This window comes from Mandrillus leucophaeus, unplaced genomic scaffold (assembly GCF_000951045.1).
Source record: "Mandrillus leucophaeus isolate KB7577 unplaced genomic scaffold, Mleu.le_1.0 Scaffold161, whole genome shotgun sequence".
NCBI lineage: Eukaryota > Metazoa > Chordata > Mammalia > Primates > Cercopithecidae > Mandrillus > Mandrillus leucophaeus.
Window position 1 is genome coordinate 2,724,776 of NW_012101599.1, and position 14,760 is coordinate 2,739,535.

The 14,760-nt window shown below is 51.0% G+C and overlaps 1 protein-coding gene across 1 annotated transcript in view; it reads left to right on the top strand.

Moving 5' to 3' along the window:
- Nucleotides 1–2,150: 2,150 nt before the first annotated feature.
- Nucleotides 2,151–14,760, top strand: part of FBP2 (fructose-1,6-bisphosphatase 2) — a 30,297-nt gene continuing 17,687 nt past the window's right edge. Inside the window, exons 1-3 of the mRNA XM_011976012.1 lie at nucleotides 2,151–2,426; nucleotides 7,577–7,739; nucleotides 10,554–10,646. Coding sequence (XP_011831402.1) covers nucleotides 2,257–2,426; nucleotides 7,577–7,739; nucleotides 10,554–10,646 — 426 coding nt within the window. The 5' untranslated portion in view covers nucleotides 2,151–2,256. The remainder of the gene's footprint in view (nucleotides 2,427–7,576; nucleotides 7,740–10,553; nucleotides 10,647–14,760) is intronic.

Consider the following 14,760-nt stretch of genomic DNA (forward strand, 5'->3'; position numbering starts at 1 on the left):
AAAAAGAAAGTATCACATAAAAGAAAGAACTCTGGCCTCAGGTAGCTCTGGGCTGAGATTCCAGCTAGTAGCTGTGTTATCCCTAGGAAGGCCTAGTTTCCTCATCTGTAGAAATAGCACTACTGGATCAAATAATTGGGTGGATTAATGTGTGCCACACACTGAGCTAGAGGTGTCATCTCTCTCCATCTGTCCATTCACCTCAGCGTTGAAAGTTGAAATAGATTGAATGAAAATCACAAAAAGGGTATGGGATCCTGTATTTGTTCTATTAAGAGGTGGCATATTCCTTGGCAAATAAAGATCCCGCCCCCGGCAAAGAATTAGAACACTGTCACATAGCAATTCTTCTTCTGGGGTTGTATCTGACTGAAGCACCTGCCCAAACATAAGGATGTTTGTTGCGTTACTATTTGAAGAGCAAACTTACCTAAATTATCTGAATGTCCACATGCTGGAATGAAGCAAGCCTCGGTGTGCTGACTTGGACATCTTCCCATAATATCTGCTTTCTGGAACTAAAAGAAATATGTAAATAATGTATCTGTATTTGGGATCTTAAACCTGCATAGTAAGAACTGCTGGTAGATCTTAGTCTTATCTGAAAGTTTCCACATAAATTGTGAGCACCAATGCCCATCTCAACCACTTGGTTGCCCTCCTCAGCCAGTTTGGTTGATCCAATGCCAGCGCCCAGCTCCTGATGCGGGCATCACCACGTGACCCTGATCTGGCCGACCCTGTACGCAGGGAAGTCTACGGGGGTGGGAGGATGGCTTCCGGGGAAATTGTTCTTTCCTAATAAAAGGGAACGGATGTGGTTGGAGCTGCCCTTGTTCCCCATCTTCAGCGGGGGCCAGGTGTTCAGAACGGCAGTGACATTTTGTGCCCATGGGCTGCCAAGCAAGGGGCACAATTCAGCAGACCAAGGAGGACAGAGACGAGGCAGAGAGGGGCCCCAGCGGAACCACAAACAGCCAAATGAACCAATGCCAGCCGCCACCTCCTAGTGCACTCGCGGCCTGTGAGGAAATAAACCCCCACGTGTAAATTGCTCTAGGTGCTCTATTACCTGCAGCTGAACACGTTCTAATTGACGTAACTGTCAGGGGAAGAAAACTTCAGAGAAATGTGCATGTTCTACTGTTTTGCGAAATGAGATTATGTACAATTGCACAATAGTTGTGTGCACGTTGAAAGGCTGGAAGGGCAATCATAGGTAACAAAGTACTGAGCACCTACTATACCAGGCACATCTCATCGCAGCCACTGTACAAGGTGGATGCTTCGTGTCTCACTCATTTAAGAGTGAGACCACTGAGGTTCCAAGGGGTTTAATAACTTTCCCAAATCATGCAACCAACAGATAGCTGGCTTGGGACTCAGAGCCAGGCCTGGCTGGCCCTAGAGAAAGTGCTTCCACCACCATACGCACCCGGCCCGTGCCTACTGGCTGCTCAGACCGCCACCAGCCCTAGGAGCCGTGATTGCTGGAGAGTGGGGTGGGAGGATGGGCTGGTGGTGAGGAGGTTTTTCTTTATCTACTTCTTTAGTGTTTCCTTTATAATAAGCAATTTTTGTTACAAAAGTGGACATTCAGAGATAGTGACAAAATAACACTGGTGCCAGGAACTGTGCTAGGAATATAATAGTTTTCCTCCAGATCTGGATCTCTGCTGTGGATATCCACCGGTCACACACGCTTATTGGAAATAAAAAGCATTCTTTCCAGACTTATTCCAAACCCTGGCTACAGGGATTCTGGGGTTGCCGTTACGTTACTACGTGACCTATGTCCCAAATGAGGAGCCTGCCAGTCTGCCTCCTCGCCCTCGGGAGAGCCAGGCTCTGCAGTCGCTGTATGTGGATAATCCTTTGGAGCCTGGAATAACAGCGTTTTATGCGGCAATTTTTTTTTAATCTACGGGGTTTCTCACCTCCCACCTGTGCCTGAGTGGTGGCTTCTTGGTGTCCTGAAAGGGGGGCTCAGCCGGAGAAGCAGCTCCTTGTTTCTGGGCAGCCCGTCCTATTTACAGACCGCTGTGGCTCCCTGGCAGCTGCCACGGTCCCCAGGCCAGAGGGAGTTCCTTGAGGGCCGCAGCAGTTGTCTGAGTCATGTGTTTTGGGCCTTTTCCTTAGAGGTCCTGGCAGGACCAGCACAGATTTCTTATCGGCTCCCACACTGCGGAGCCGCAGCCCTCAGAGGTAAGCAAGGTTTCCTGCCGGCAGAAAAGGATCTGAAGCATTCCAGCCACAATGACGGACAGAAGCCCCTTCGAAACCGACATGCTCACCCTGACCCGCTACGTTATGGAAAAGGGGCGTCAGGCCAAAGGGACCGGGGAGCTCACTCAGCTGCTAAACTCCATGCTGACGGCCATCAAAGCCATCTCCTCGGCCGTGCGCAAGGCCGGCCTGGCCCACCTGTGAGTCCGGGGGAGCGGGCACAGGGCCCAGAGCACCTCAGGCCCAGGCAGGGGTGTGGGAGGCAGGACACTGGGTCCGAAGCTTATTGGCCTGTGTGCCCTCGGTGGGAGCTGCATTTCCAGTTCCTACCATGTGTGCTTTGGTAAAGGGCCTTTGACTTGTTTTGAGAAAGGAACGAAAACATGCTATGAAGAAATATACATGTAATTTTTCCAGTTACTATAATGATACCAAGTGCAGTGGCTTGTTGCATTAAAATATGTATCGTGTTATCATGACTTGTATTTGCACAGAGAGAGTCTCACTGGCACAAAGACGTAGAGGGATGACCTGAAACATCTCTTTACGTCTTTCGCAGACATGAGCGTTTTACCGCAATAAGCTTTGCTTAGTGTTAGCAGCTGGAAATTATTCGCGACACAGGAAGCTTGGTGGAGCCCCTGCCTGCCTCTGCGCTCTCGTCACCTGAAGGAGTGTTTTGCTGGCTTCGTGCTTTGTTTCTTCTCTGTGACTCTATCTTCACCTCCACTCGGTGTGCAGGAAGCTGGGAGGCGCTGGTCCTGGGAGGCGAGTGCGGAGGCCTCTTCCCCAGGTTCGCTTTGGTGCTTTATCCAAGCACGGATGAGGCTGAGCTCACATTACGCTGCTGATGGTCACAGCCCAGTGTCTAGTTTAAGTCTGATAAAAAGAACCCGGCGGCCGGGCGCGGTGGCTCATGACTGTAATCCCGGCACTTTGGGAGGCCAAAGCGGGTGGATAATGAGGTCAAGAGATCGAGACCATCCTGGCCAACACGGTGAAACCCTGTCTCTACTAAAAATACAAAAAATAGCTGGGTGTGGTGGCGGCGCCTGTACTCCCAGCTACTCGGGAGGCTGAGGCAGGAGAATCGCTTGAACCCGGGAGGTGGAGGTTGCAGTGAGCCGAGGTCGCACCACTGCCCTCCAGCCTGGGTGACAGGACGAGACTCCGTCTCAAAACATACATACAAACAAACAGAAGACCGAGCTTTCTCTGGGCTTCCCTTGTAGTAATTCCAGGGGAGGTCCTCTCAGGAGCTGAAGGAACACATATTTTTGGGGACAAAAGAGATTCAAACTGAAGAGCTAACAAAGTCCAATCGTTTAAAATATTTATTCTGAACAATTAAGTGCTTTTAACACAAAAAGCGATAGCATTAGATGACAAGATGTAATTATCATTTGATCACCACAGACTGTGTTTATTTAGGGGTGGGGACCCAGTAGCAGGACCCAGGTTAACGACGCCTTATCCTCGTGTTTTTCCTGTGTGTGACGCTCCAGCTCTGTTTTTACCTCATTTGGCAGTAACAGCCACCCTCTGCATTGAAGCGGCTTCCGGAATGTGAGGGCAGCCGGCACCCTGTCCTGCTCCTGTGGGTGAGAGCCCTGCCGACTGATGGTGGACAGGGACTTTGCCTCTCGCTGTGCGGACGCTGCTATCCTCAGCCCAGCTGCCTGAGCCCATCTCAGGGCGACTCACCCACACGAATCGGGCTCCTCCTCTGTGCAGGGCTCTTGGCCAGCCGGTGGCTGCCGTGGTAGGGGGTCTTGCTTATCTGCTGCAAAACTGACTTTACGGCAGCTGAGCAAGGAGACAAAGTGGTCCTAGGAACTGGATCATCGAGGTGCTTATTAACTTGGCATTTCCTACCGTGTGATAATGGGCAGTGATTTACTCTCCCTAGGACCTCAGTCTCCCTTTGTGAAATGGAGAGGATACTAGCACCCCTAACTCTCAGGGTTGTTGCAGAGTTAGCAAGTGCCTGTGATGACGACTTCAACTGTGCCAGCCCCGTAACACACGCACAGTGCCTGTCACTACCGCCGTTCCAAGCTCAGACTAGATTTGCCTGTGCCTGAGCCGTCGATGACCACTGGGTGGCAGGCGCAGCCAATGGAAGCCTCTGGGCGGCTGGGGCAGGGTCCTGGGGCCAGCAGGGGCCCCATATCCCAGCCGGGACCCCACGTTCTGCCAACTCAGACAGCATCCTTCCCTGGCCCCTGTGTAGCAGACACCCAGGGAGGCAGCAGGGGAAGCCCAGTGGCTAGAAATTATTTCTTTCTAAGAAGATACTTGGGCTATTTTTAAAAAGACCCTGGCATTGCTTCCCAGGGAGGGAAAGGGCGGTCCTCCATCCTGCAGCAGCCAGGCTGTATGAGGCCTGTCTCACACCCCCACCACCACCCCGGCGTTCTGGGCAGACATTTCTAGCACAGGCTCCGGGAATGCAATTTAAAAGTTACGAGCGTCTCCTTTTCACCTTCTCTTTCCTCTTCTCCTCACGGTGGGAACAGGAGAGGCTGCAGTACCCGTCCAGGGCCTCTCCTTGGCTCTCTCATGGCCATGGGGGAACATTTCTTTAGAGACTGTCAGTGAGCTTTAGTGCCGGTCAGAACTCTGCGAGACACTGTCCTACAGGCCAGAGAGCCCCTTTCGCCCATCATCGCAGGTGAAGCTGTTGCCAGGAACTCACATCTCCTGGTGCGTTTCCGTTCTTTCCAGGGGGAGGGGTGCTGCCCAGCACCTGGAGGGAGGGTGCAGGGGGTGGGCCGAGGGGTGGGGTTAGACGGATGAGGGGGATTTGCAAAGCGCAGGACGGAGCCTGTTTCTCAGCTCTGCCCACCGCAGGCCTGGGCCGGCTGTTCATTCTGCAGCGGCAGGTGCATCCAGATTCTGTGTTGAACAAGGGCCTGCATCTGTGGTCCCCTGGAACGCAGATGCCATCAAACTAGTTTTGTGGCTGCTATTGTTTGCTTGCTTTTGTCCTGACCAGGAGGCACAGTCTTCGGGGTGAGGAGTGTTTTCCAAGGCAGCTGACTGCTCACATCACGGTTCCTCAGACACAAACGATGTGCCGTGGGTGGGGGTTGTGTTGCAGGGTGAGGTGGGGGTGCCGTTCAGGGGAGAGGGTGGGAAATGAGTTTGTTCCCTGCTTAGGGTAGATCAGTGGTTCCCAACCCTGGCTGCTTGTTGGAACCACCTGAGATTTCCTTCCACAAGTAAATGGCATTCACAACAGGAGGGAAGGGAATTCCTTTCTTGCCATCCTTTCCTCATAACTCAGTGAACAGACATGGAGCACGTGCTGTGTGTCCGGGCACTGCAGAAACAGAAGGACGGGTCCTGCCCTCTGCAAGCAGGTCATGCAGCAGGAAGCGGGTCTGTGAGTGTGGTGAGCACTGAGGAGGGATGATGAGGTGTGTCTGGTGTATGGGGCACACTTGAGAGGACCAGGGAGGTGTCCCAGAGGAAAAGGAGGAAGAGCAGGAAGAAAGCTGGGCACTGCTGTGGTGGGAACGCCATTAGTGAAGGCGAGAAGGACCAGAGCCCCTTGCTGGGTGCTGGCCCAGGGACATCTGTGGCTGCTGGAACGTGAGAGGGTGGCAGGGTGGCTGAGCCTCGCTGCAGGGGTGCAGGTGGACACATGAAGGATGCGGCTTCCCTCAAAGTGGAAGAAAAATTCCTGCCACTGTGGAGCTCACAGACGATAAACAGGAGCTAGATGGTGGTCAGGGCAGAGAAAATGCATCAGGTAGGACGTTGGGGACCGGGGATGCTGCTCTAGAGAGACGGCCAGAGAAGGCACCACTGAGAGATGATCCTGGAGCCAAGGCGTGGCTGGTGTGGCCGCCGCAGGGCTCTAGAGGAGGACTGTCCCAGGTGGGGCAGCAAGGCCAGTGGGCAGCCACAAGGCAGGTATGTGCCTTGGAGGTTTCCGAGGCTGGGGCAGGCCCTGTGAGGACGAGCGAGACGGGCAGCCATGCCAACCCGGGCACAGAGATTCCACGGTGGTGCCTGACAGCCGCTTGGGGACTTGGATTTTGCCTCTGGGTGAGACTGGAGGGCACGTTAGGAGGACCCCTCCTGTTGCTGTGTTGAGAACCCCCAAAGGGGCAAGGGTGGAAATGGGGAGAACTTTGCCTATGAATACTCTAAAACCCAAAGCCTCTAGATAGATCTTTTTTTGAGGTTCTCACTCCATCGCCCAGGCTGGAGTGCAGTGGTGTGATCACAGCTCACTGCAACCTCCACCTCCCCCGGCTTAGGTGATCCTTTCATCTCAGCCTCCCAAGTAGCGGGGACTACAGGTGTGTGCCACCACGTCCAGCTACATTTTGTATTTTTTTGTAAAGACAGGGTCCCACTGTGTTGCCCAAACTGGTCTTGAACTCCTGGGCTCAAGTGACCTACACGCCTCGGCCTCCCACAGTGCTGGGATTACAGGCGTGAGCCCCCGTCCCTGACCAGCATAGAATTCTCATAATAGCACTCTTACATTGCTTGGGATGGCAGTGAAGAAACAAATGAAATAAGTCTGCCCCCAAATTTCCTTCTCAGTTCAAGTAACACCAGGCTACCACAGGGCAATTTTAATTCGTCCCAGCAGGGCACTGTGTGAGGATAATCCACAAAGGCTTGAAATTCCAGGGGTTGGCCGGGCGCGGTGGCTCACGCTGTAATCCCAGCACTTTGGGAGGCCAAGGCGGGCAGATTACGGGGTCAGGAGATCGAGACCATCCTGGCCAACACAGTGAAACCCCGTCTCTACTAAAAATACAGAAGAAAAGTAGCTGAGCGTGGTGGTGGGCATCTGTAGTCCCAGCTACTTGGGAGGCTGAGGCAAGAGAATGGTGTGAACCCGGGAGGCGGAGCTTGCGGTGAGCAGAGTTCGTGCCATTCCACTCCAGCCTGGGTGGCACAGCGAGACTCCTTCTCAAAAAATAAAATAAAATAAAATAATTAAAATAAAATAAAATAGAAATTCCAGGGCTGGAGGCCACGGCCCTTTACTTGTGGAGCCCTCAGTTATGGCGATGGGCCTGATTTGATGAACCCCCCGTCTGCTCCGTCTCCCTGTGCTGAGCATGGATTTGTGTTTTAGTGAGACCGAATCCTGGCTCATCTCACTGGGAGGCTAAGAAAATATGATGACGACTCCAAGGTGTAAGGGAGGCAAGGCTGAGAGGCAGCCTGCGAGGCATCATCGCCTTCTTCTGCACGTGTGACTTGGAGACTCCAGAGACACAGAACGAGAGGGGAGTGCCCTGCTGGCGTTTGAGCGTCCCCGGCTCTTTGCTGGAGTTAAGACCCCCTAGTGACTTCATTTAGCCTTTTGTCTCCTCAGGTATGGAATCGCAGGAAGCGTGAACGTGACGGGAGATGAGGTGAAGAAACTGGACGTGCTATCCAATTCCCTGGTGATCAACATGCTCCAATCCTCCTACAGCACCTGCGTCCTGGTCTCAGAGGAGAATAAGGACGCCATCATCACCGCCAAGGAGAAGAGGGTGCGTCCTGGGGCTGTGGTGTCCGCACTGGCCAGTAGATGATGACACTGAGCCAGAAATAAGCTGCCTTGCCTTTCTTTAATTCCCGGGATTTTCCTCTATTTCCTAACACTTGTTTTCTGGAAACAAACGATTGCATACTTCTCTAGTTGGAAGTCTTGTGCCGTCTGGTGAAAGAAGACTCCACAGTAGTCAGTGATTCGTTCAGGAAATAGTTCTGAGGGATGTAGGAACCGCCTCAGTGGACGCTCGTTCGTGGCTGTTCACTTAATCAGTAACAAGTGCCACATTTTTGGGGGCTTAACCTTGTGGAGTCCAGGGAAGAGCTGTACTATACAGCCTCGCACTCCCCCGGCCTTCTCATCTCCACCCCCACCCCCAGCCCGCACTTTGCGAGGGGTTAGTTTCAGCAGAGATTTCTTCGTGCCTGACAAGCTGTTAGACTGGTCCAGCCTCCTGTGCTCCTGCCTTGTAGGATGTGAAGCCGGTGAACACAGGCACGGCTGGCAGGGTCTGCATTCACTGTGGGTTCACACACAGCTTGTTATTCAGAGAGGTTTGCTGATGGCTAAAAGGTTCAGTCAATGTTCAGCTGCAATACAGTCAATAGATAAGAGGCCATTTCTTTTTTTTTTTTTTTTTTTGAGACGGAGTCTCGCTCTGTTGCCCAGGCTGGAGTGCAGTGGCGCGATCTCAGCTCACTGCAGTGGCCGGATCTCAGCTCACTGCAAGCTCCGCCTCCCGGGTTTACGCCATTCTCCTGCCTCAGCCTCCCGAGTAGCTGGGACTACAGGCACCCGCCACCTCGCCCGGCTAGTTGTTTGCATTTTTTAGTAGAGACGGGGTTTCACCGTGTTAGCCAGGATGGTCTCGATCTCCTGACCTCGTGATCCGCCCGTCTCGGCCTCCCAAAGTGCTGGGATTACAGGCGTGAGCCACTGCGCCCGGCCAAGAGGCCATTTCTTTGTGATTAGCTGGAGGAATGGAAACGAAGATAAAGCCAAATTTATTTAACCTCTGCTCTATGCCAGGTACTGCACGAGGCACTTTCACCCTCATCTCACATAATTTAAGCTACATCACACCTATTACTTCCAACTTTCAGTTTCAGTTGATACGACCCTGTTTCTCTCTCCAGTCTGATCTACCATTGTCTTCTCCGATTGGCCTGAGTCACATGGGTCTTCAGGCCAGTTCCTTTATTTATTTATTTGTTTGAGACAGAGTCTTGCTCTATTGCCCGGCTGGACAGGCTGGAGTTCAATGATGCGCTCTCAGCTCACTGTAACCTCTGCCTCCCAGGTTCGAGCAGTTCTCCCGCCTCAGCCTCCTGAGTAGCTGGGATTACAGGTGCTGCCACCACGCCCAGCTAATTTTTGTATTTTTAGTAGAGACTGGGTTTTGCCATGTTGGCCAGGCTGGTCTCGATCTCCTGACCTCAGGTGATCCACCTGCCTCAGGCTCCCAAGCTGTTGGGATACAGGCTGAGCCGCCACGCCTGGCGCATGCCAGCTCTTGAATACTCCAAACCTGCTGATCTCCCTGCCAAAAATTCTCGTCTCTAGGATGGGCGCAGTGGCTCACACCTGCAATCCCAGGGCTTTGGGAGGCTGAGGTGGGAGGACTGCTTGAGCTCAGGAGTTTGAGACCAACCTAGGCAACATAAATAAAGATACAAAAGATAAAAATTTAGCTCGGCATGGTGGTGTGCACCTGTAGTCCCAGCTACTCGGGAGGCTGAGGTGGGAGGATTGCTTGAGCCCAGGATCTCTAGGCTGCACCGAGCTGTGACCACACCACTGCACTCCGTCCTGGGCAACAGAGTGAGACTCTGTCGAGAAAACAAGACAAAACAAAAACAAGAAAACAAAAAGAAAATTTGCTCTCTAGGTCTCTGTGTGTTTCTTCATCTCTTAATTCTAGTCAGGCCTGTCGTCAAATGTGGCCCCTCACGGCTCTCCAGCAGCCCCCAGCCTGCGTGGGTTTCCTTAGGGCACGTGCCACAGTCTGCTTGTGTGTGCTGACCTGTGCGTTTTCTGTCTGTTCTCCCACCGGAAGGTCAGTGCCAGGAAATCCAGCCCTGCTACCGGGATCGCCGCCCCCTGGAAACAAACCCCGGGCCTTGAACAGTTCCCAGCGTGTGCTGGAAGCTCAGCGTGTGTCTGCTGAACTCATGCATGATGAATGAATGGGCTGAACTGGATTATTTTTTGAAAATTGGATTATTATACAGATGTTGGGGAATTTCCAAGTTTACAGATTATCTAACTTTTCTCCTCTGGCTGAGCAAGAAAAAAAAAAAAACAGAAACAAAGCTCAAATGAAGCTAGGCCAATACTCACTGGAAAGTCAGGGGGAACTAAATTGAGTGGAGGGAGAAATGACCTCATTTCACCGGAAGTCGCATTACCCGTGTTTAGTTGACCTGGGGGCTCTGGTCCCTTCACTACGGGTCTCTCAGGACCTTGCACACAGGGGGCTATAAAAAGGACCTGGGGACTTCCCTCGACGGCTGGAGCTGCCAGGGACAGCAGAGTTGGGTGGCCGTGGGGGACGTGGGTCTCTCAAGACCGCACCCACTTTATCTTCTGGTCTTTGAATCAGACAGGAGAGATGGATACAAAACCCAGAGGAGTATTTGTGTATAAGCCGGCACCCTGCCCTCCGTAAGTCGTGGTGTTTTTTGATAAGGATATTCTGTGGTTCTCAGTTTCTTTTCGATGTGGTGTGCTCTGCCACGCACAGCCCTGACACGGAGCGATTGTGCTGATGGGAAGATGTGCTGACCAGTTGGTGCTTCCCTCTCTGATTTAGGGGAAATACGTGGTCTGCTTTGACCCACTGGATGGATCTTCCAACATTGACTGCCTGGCCTCCATCGGAACCATCTTTGCCATCTACAGAAAGGTGAGTAGACAGGCTGACATTTCACACCTCCTTCCTGTGGAGGTCTCTGGAAGATTCCTGGGCTGAGAGCTGTGTGTTTGGAGTCCTACCCTCTGTCTTCTCACCAACGAGAAAAGCCACCGTAGCAAACCACCAACTTCTCCCTGCCTGGGGCTCCCGTTAGAAGGACTGGAACGGCGGTTCCCCCTCTGCCTGCTCTCTGCCTGGGGCTCCCGTTAGAAGGACTGGAACGGCGGTTCCCCCTCTGCCTGCTCTCTGCCTGGGGCTCCCGTTAGAAGGACTGGAATGGAGGTTCTCCCTCTGCCTGCTCTCTGGCATTCCTGGGAGGGTAACACAGGAGGACAGCTGGGATCTTGTTTTGAAAGTCTGGGTGCAACACAAATGTCAGGCGTGGCATTAGGTTCCAGGTGGCATATTCTGAATCTCTGACATCCTCCCCCCTCTTGCCTCATCTCTTCTGTCCCCAGCCAGAGTTTTCTGCTAACTCATTGGATTAGATTGAACTAATCTAACCTGGATGGTCCACGTGATCTCCCTATTTGAAATCTGAACCCCTGAGTACACCTGCAAAGTCTTTGTTGCTATGTAATGCTGGGTGTTCACAGATCACACAGAAATTTTCAATTCTGAAAACTTGTCCTTCATTCCATATAAAATGTACAACAGCAATAAAATCCATAGCAAACTTGCCAGGTGCTGTGGCTCACGCCTGTAATCCCAGAACTTTGGGAGGTCAAGGCAGGTGGATCACTTGAGGCCAGGAGGTGGAGACCAGTCTGGGAAATATGGTGAAACCCCGTCTCTACTAAAAATACAAAAATTAGCCAGGGTGATGGTGCACACCTGTAATTCCAGCTACTCAGGAGGCTGAGGCACAAGAATTGCTTGAACCCAGGAGGTGCAGGTTGCAGTGAGCTGAGATCATACCACTGCACTCCAGCCTGGGTGACAGAGCAAGACTCTCTCTCAAACAAACAAACAAACAAACAATCCATAGCAACCAAAGAGAATAGTAAGCAGAGTGCCAGTGATACTGTATATGAGAGTCTTCTATGTATTAGAAAGTTGACTAAACCGTGCTGTTACAGAGTCTTGAGAGGGGGAATCTACGGCAGAAATATGAGTATTTAAGGCCTGTATAGTTTGGGTTATATTGTGAGAATAATCTGGTAGATATCTAATTCTCAGCCTTAATTCATGCACAAGTGTTGCCTTGGGCTGTAGTTAGGATATCTAAAGTCATATGATTTAAAGACATTGTGGGATTAAGACAAAATACCAGTTTGCTTTCCTGTGTCTTGTGGAGCTGAGGATATGTTTGGGAGTTATTCAGGAAGTATGTACAGCATTTAGTTTTAATTATACATCATGGTCCCCACTGTCAATTACATCTGGGATTCCTGTGGGGCTTGACAACAGGTTGGCAAAATATACATATTTAACAGGCTGGGCAGGGTGGCTCACGCCTGTAATCCCAGCATTTTGGGAGGCCGAGGTGGGCAGATCACCTGAGGTCAGGAGTTTGAGACCAGCCTAGCCAACATGGTGAAACCCCATCTCTACTAAAAATACCTAAAAGTAGCTGAGCACAGTGGCGGGCGCCTGTAATCCCTGCTACTCAGGAGGCTGAGACAGGAGAATTGCTTGAACCCGGGGGGCAGAGGTTGCAGGGAGCTGAGATCACGCCATTGCACTCCAGCCTGGGCAACAAGGGTGAAACTGTGTCTCAAAAAAAAAAAAAAAAATCAGCCGGGAGCAGTGGCCTGTGACTGTGGTCCCAGCTACTTGGCTGAGACATGATAACTGCTTGAACCTGGAGTTGGAAGTTATAGTGAGCTGAGATTGCACCACTGCACTCCAGCCTGGGCAACAGAGCAAGACTCCCTCTCCAAACAAACAGACTACACACACACACACACACACACACACACACACACACACACATATTTAACAGATTATAGGGGGAGCTATGAGTATTTATGAAGATGGTCCTGACATATGTGTATTGAATAAATACGCATGTATGACCCATGTTTATTTTGCGGTGGAGACTTAACATGCAAATGTATTCCATTTAGGCCCTATATGTCAAGTTCTTTCTAGGACATAAAGGCACACGGTGCTTTCTGTAAACTGGCCAGACCTGGCCCGTGGTTGGTGGTCTTTTATCAGGAGAGCTACTGAAATTAGTCTCTTGTCTAATTAAAGCTGTAGTCTTGGCTGGTGGAACAAGAGGCTGGGGGCGAGTTAGTCGGCTGATCCGAAGGCCGGCGCTTGTTTGGCTGCTGGAGCAAAAGAAAAACCTGTGGCAGTTAGGACACGGCTTCCTCTGCAAGTGCAGGAGTGAGTGACTAGCCCTGGCCTGGCGTGGCCTTAGGTCCCATTTCTAACTGGGTGTTTTACTGTGACAAACAGTCTATTTTGTCAGTCTTAGGGTTTTCAGTTGTGCCTAATTCCAAAAAGTGGGGGAGATTAGGGAGGCGTGTCTGAGCCTGCTTCCTAACGCGGCCTGAAGTCGTTTTCAGTTTATCTGGGGATTTCCTTCAGCCAAGAGGCAGGTCCATTCCGTCTGTTGAGAGGCTTAGGATTTTATTTTAGTCGATATTCTCTCTTTTTTGTCCAGGTGTTCCAGGGGCAGTATTGATGGCCAAGCTTTTATTTTGTCCCATATGGATGCTGGGGTGGTGTGGTTACCTTCCCTGGGTCCATCATGTTCCTCGATGGCCCAGGGACTTAGAGTTAAGACAGTGAAAGCCAGTTAAATGTTCCAGGCCAGATGGGAGTGGAGGTGGGCAGGCACTCATTAACCTTAAAACCCCTTTTAAGCAACGTAAAAGCCAAAAACCCAAAGCCAAAAGGCGAAGTTCCAAAACTGACTTACCTACAAATCTATACATTGAGCTACTGTGCGCTTGGCTAGTAGCACTTACCTGCACAAATGCAAGCATTTTGTTCAGCTGTCGAAGCCTCTGTGTGTCCGTCCTGGATTTGGAGGCTCTGAATTAATTTGATCCCACGAGACTGGCCCTTACAATCTCAGATGCTCACTTCTTCCACGATAGTCTTTAGGCCTGGGGGGATTGAATAGTTTCAGTTCTGGAGGTAAAACAAAATATAAAGAATTAGTAATGTTTTAAAGCATCATAAGCCCAGCCTAGTTCTGAGAGACGGGTTTCACCGTGTTAGCCAGGATGGTCTCGATCTCCTGACCTCATGGTCCGCCCGCCCCGGCCTCCCACAGTGCTGGGATTCCAGGCGTGAGCCACCGTGCCCGGTGTAGTAACGTTTTAAACCATCGTAAGCCCAGCCTAGTTCTGAGAATGACAGGAAAGGAGATTTTAAGTAGTTATAAGCATTTTAATTATTTGGTATTAAGGCACTGAATAAATCATATTACTTTAGACAGAGGCAAAATTAATAAATTAATCTTACTGGCTTTGACTACAGGGCTGTCTTTGTGTCTCATTAAAGCAGGTGACTTTGATTGTCACCTTTGCCTGGATCCAGAGACAAGGCTTTGGTTGGCTTGAGTTTGGTGTCGATGCTGGCAGGAGTCGATGCCTTCTTCAGATGGAATATGTGCAGCCTGGAGTCGAAGCCCTGTAGCTTAACTGCACAAGGATTAGTTAATAATAGGGGCCATTTTTAGGGACTGGAGGTCGTGATCCTAGAGACTTTGACTTGACTGGAACCTGTAAAATGATTTTAAAACCTCGTGGTGATTAATTTTTATAGGTTTGGTAAACCCCAGCAGAAAGTCAGAAACTGAATTTAGGATTCAATTTTGAACATGTCAAAGATGTGAAAAGGCTCAACACAATTGATTAAAACAGAACTGTAGATCACTGTTAAACAATAGTTGCTCATTTAACCGGAGTGATAATCGAAAGATTTAAAAGGCAATCCAGGCTAGGCGTGGTGGCTCTCACCTGTAATCCCAGCCCTTCGGGAGGCTGAGGCGGGTGGATCATTTGAGGCCAGGAGTTCAAGACCAGCCTGGCCAACATGGCTAAACACTGTCTCTGCTAAAAATACAAAAATTAGCTGGGCATGTTGGACCAGCTACTTGGGAGGCTGAGGCATGAGAATCACTTGAACCTCGGAGGCGGAGGTT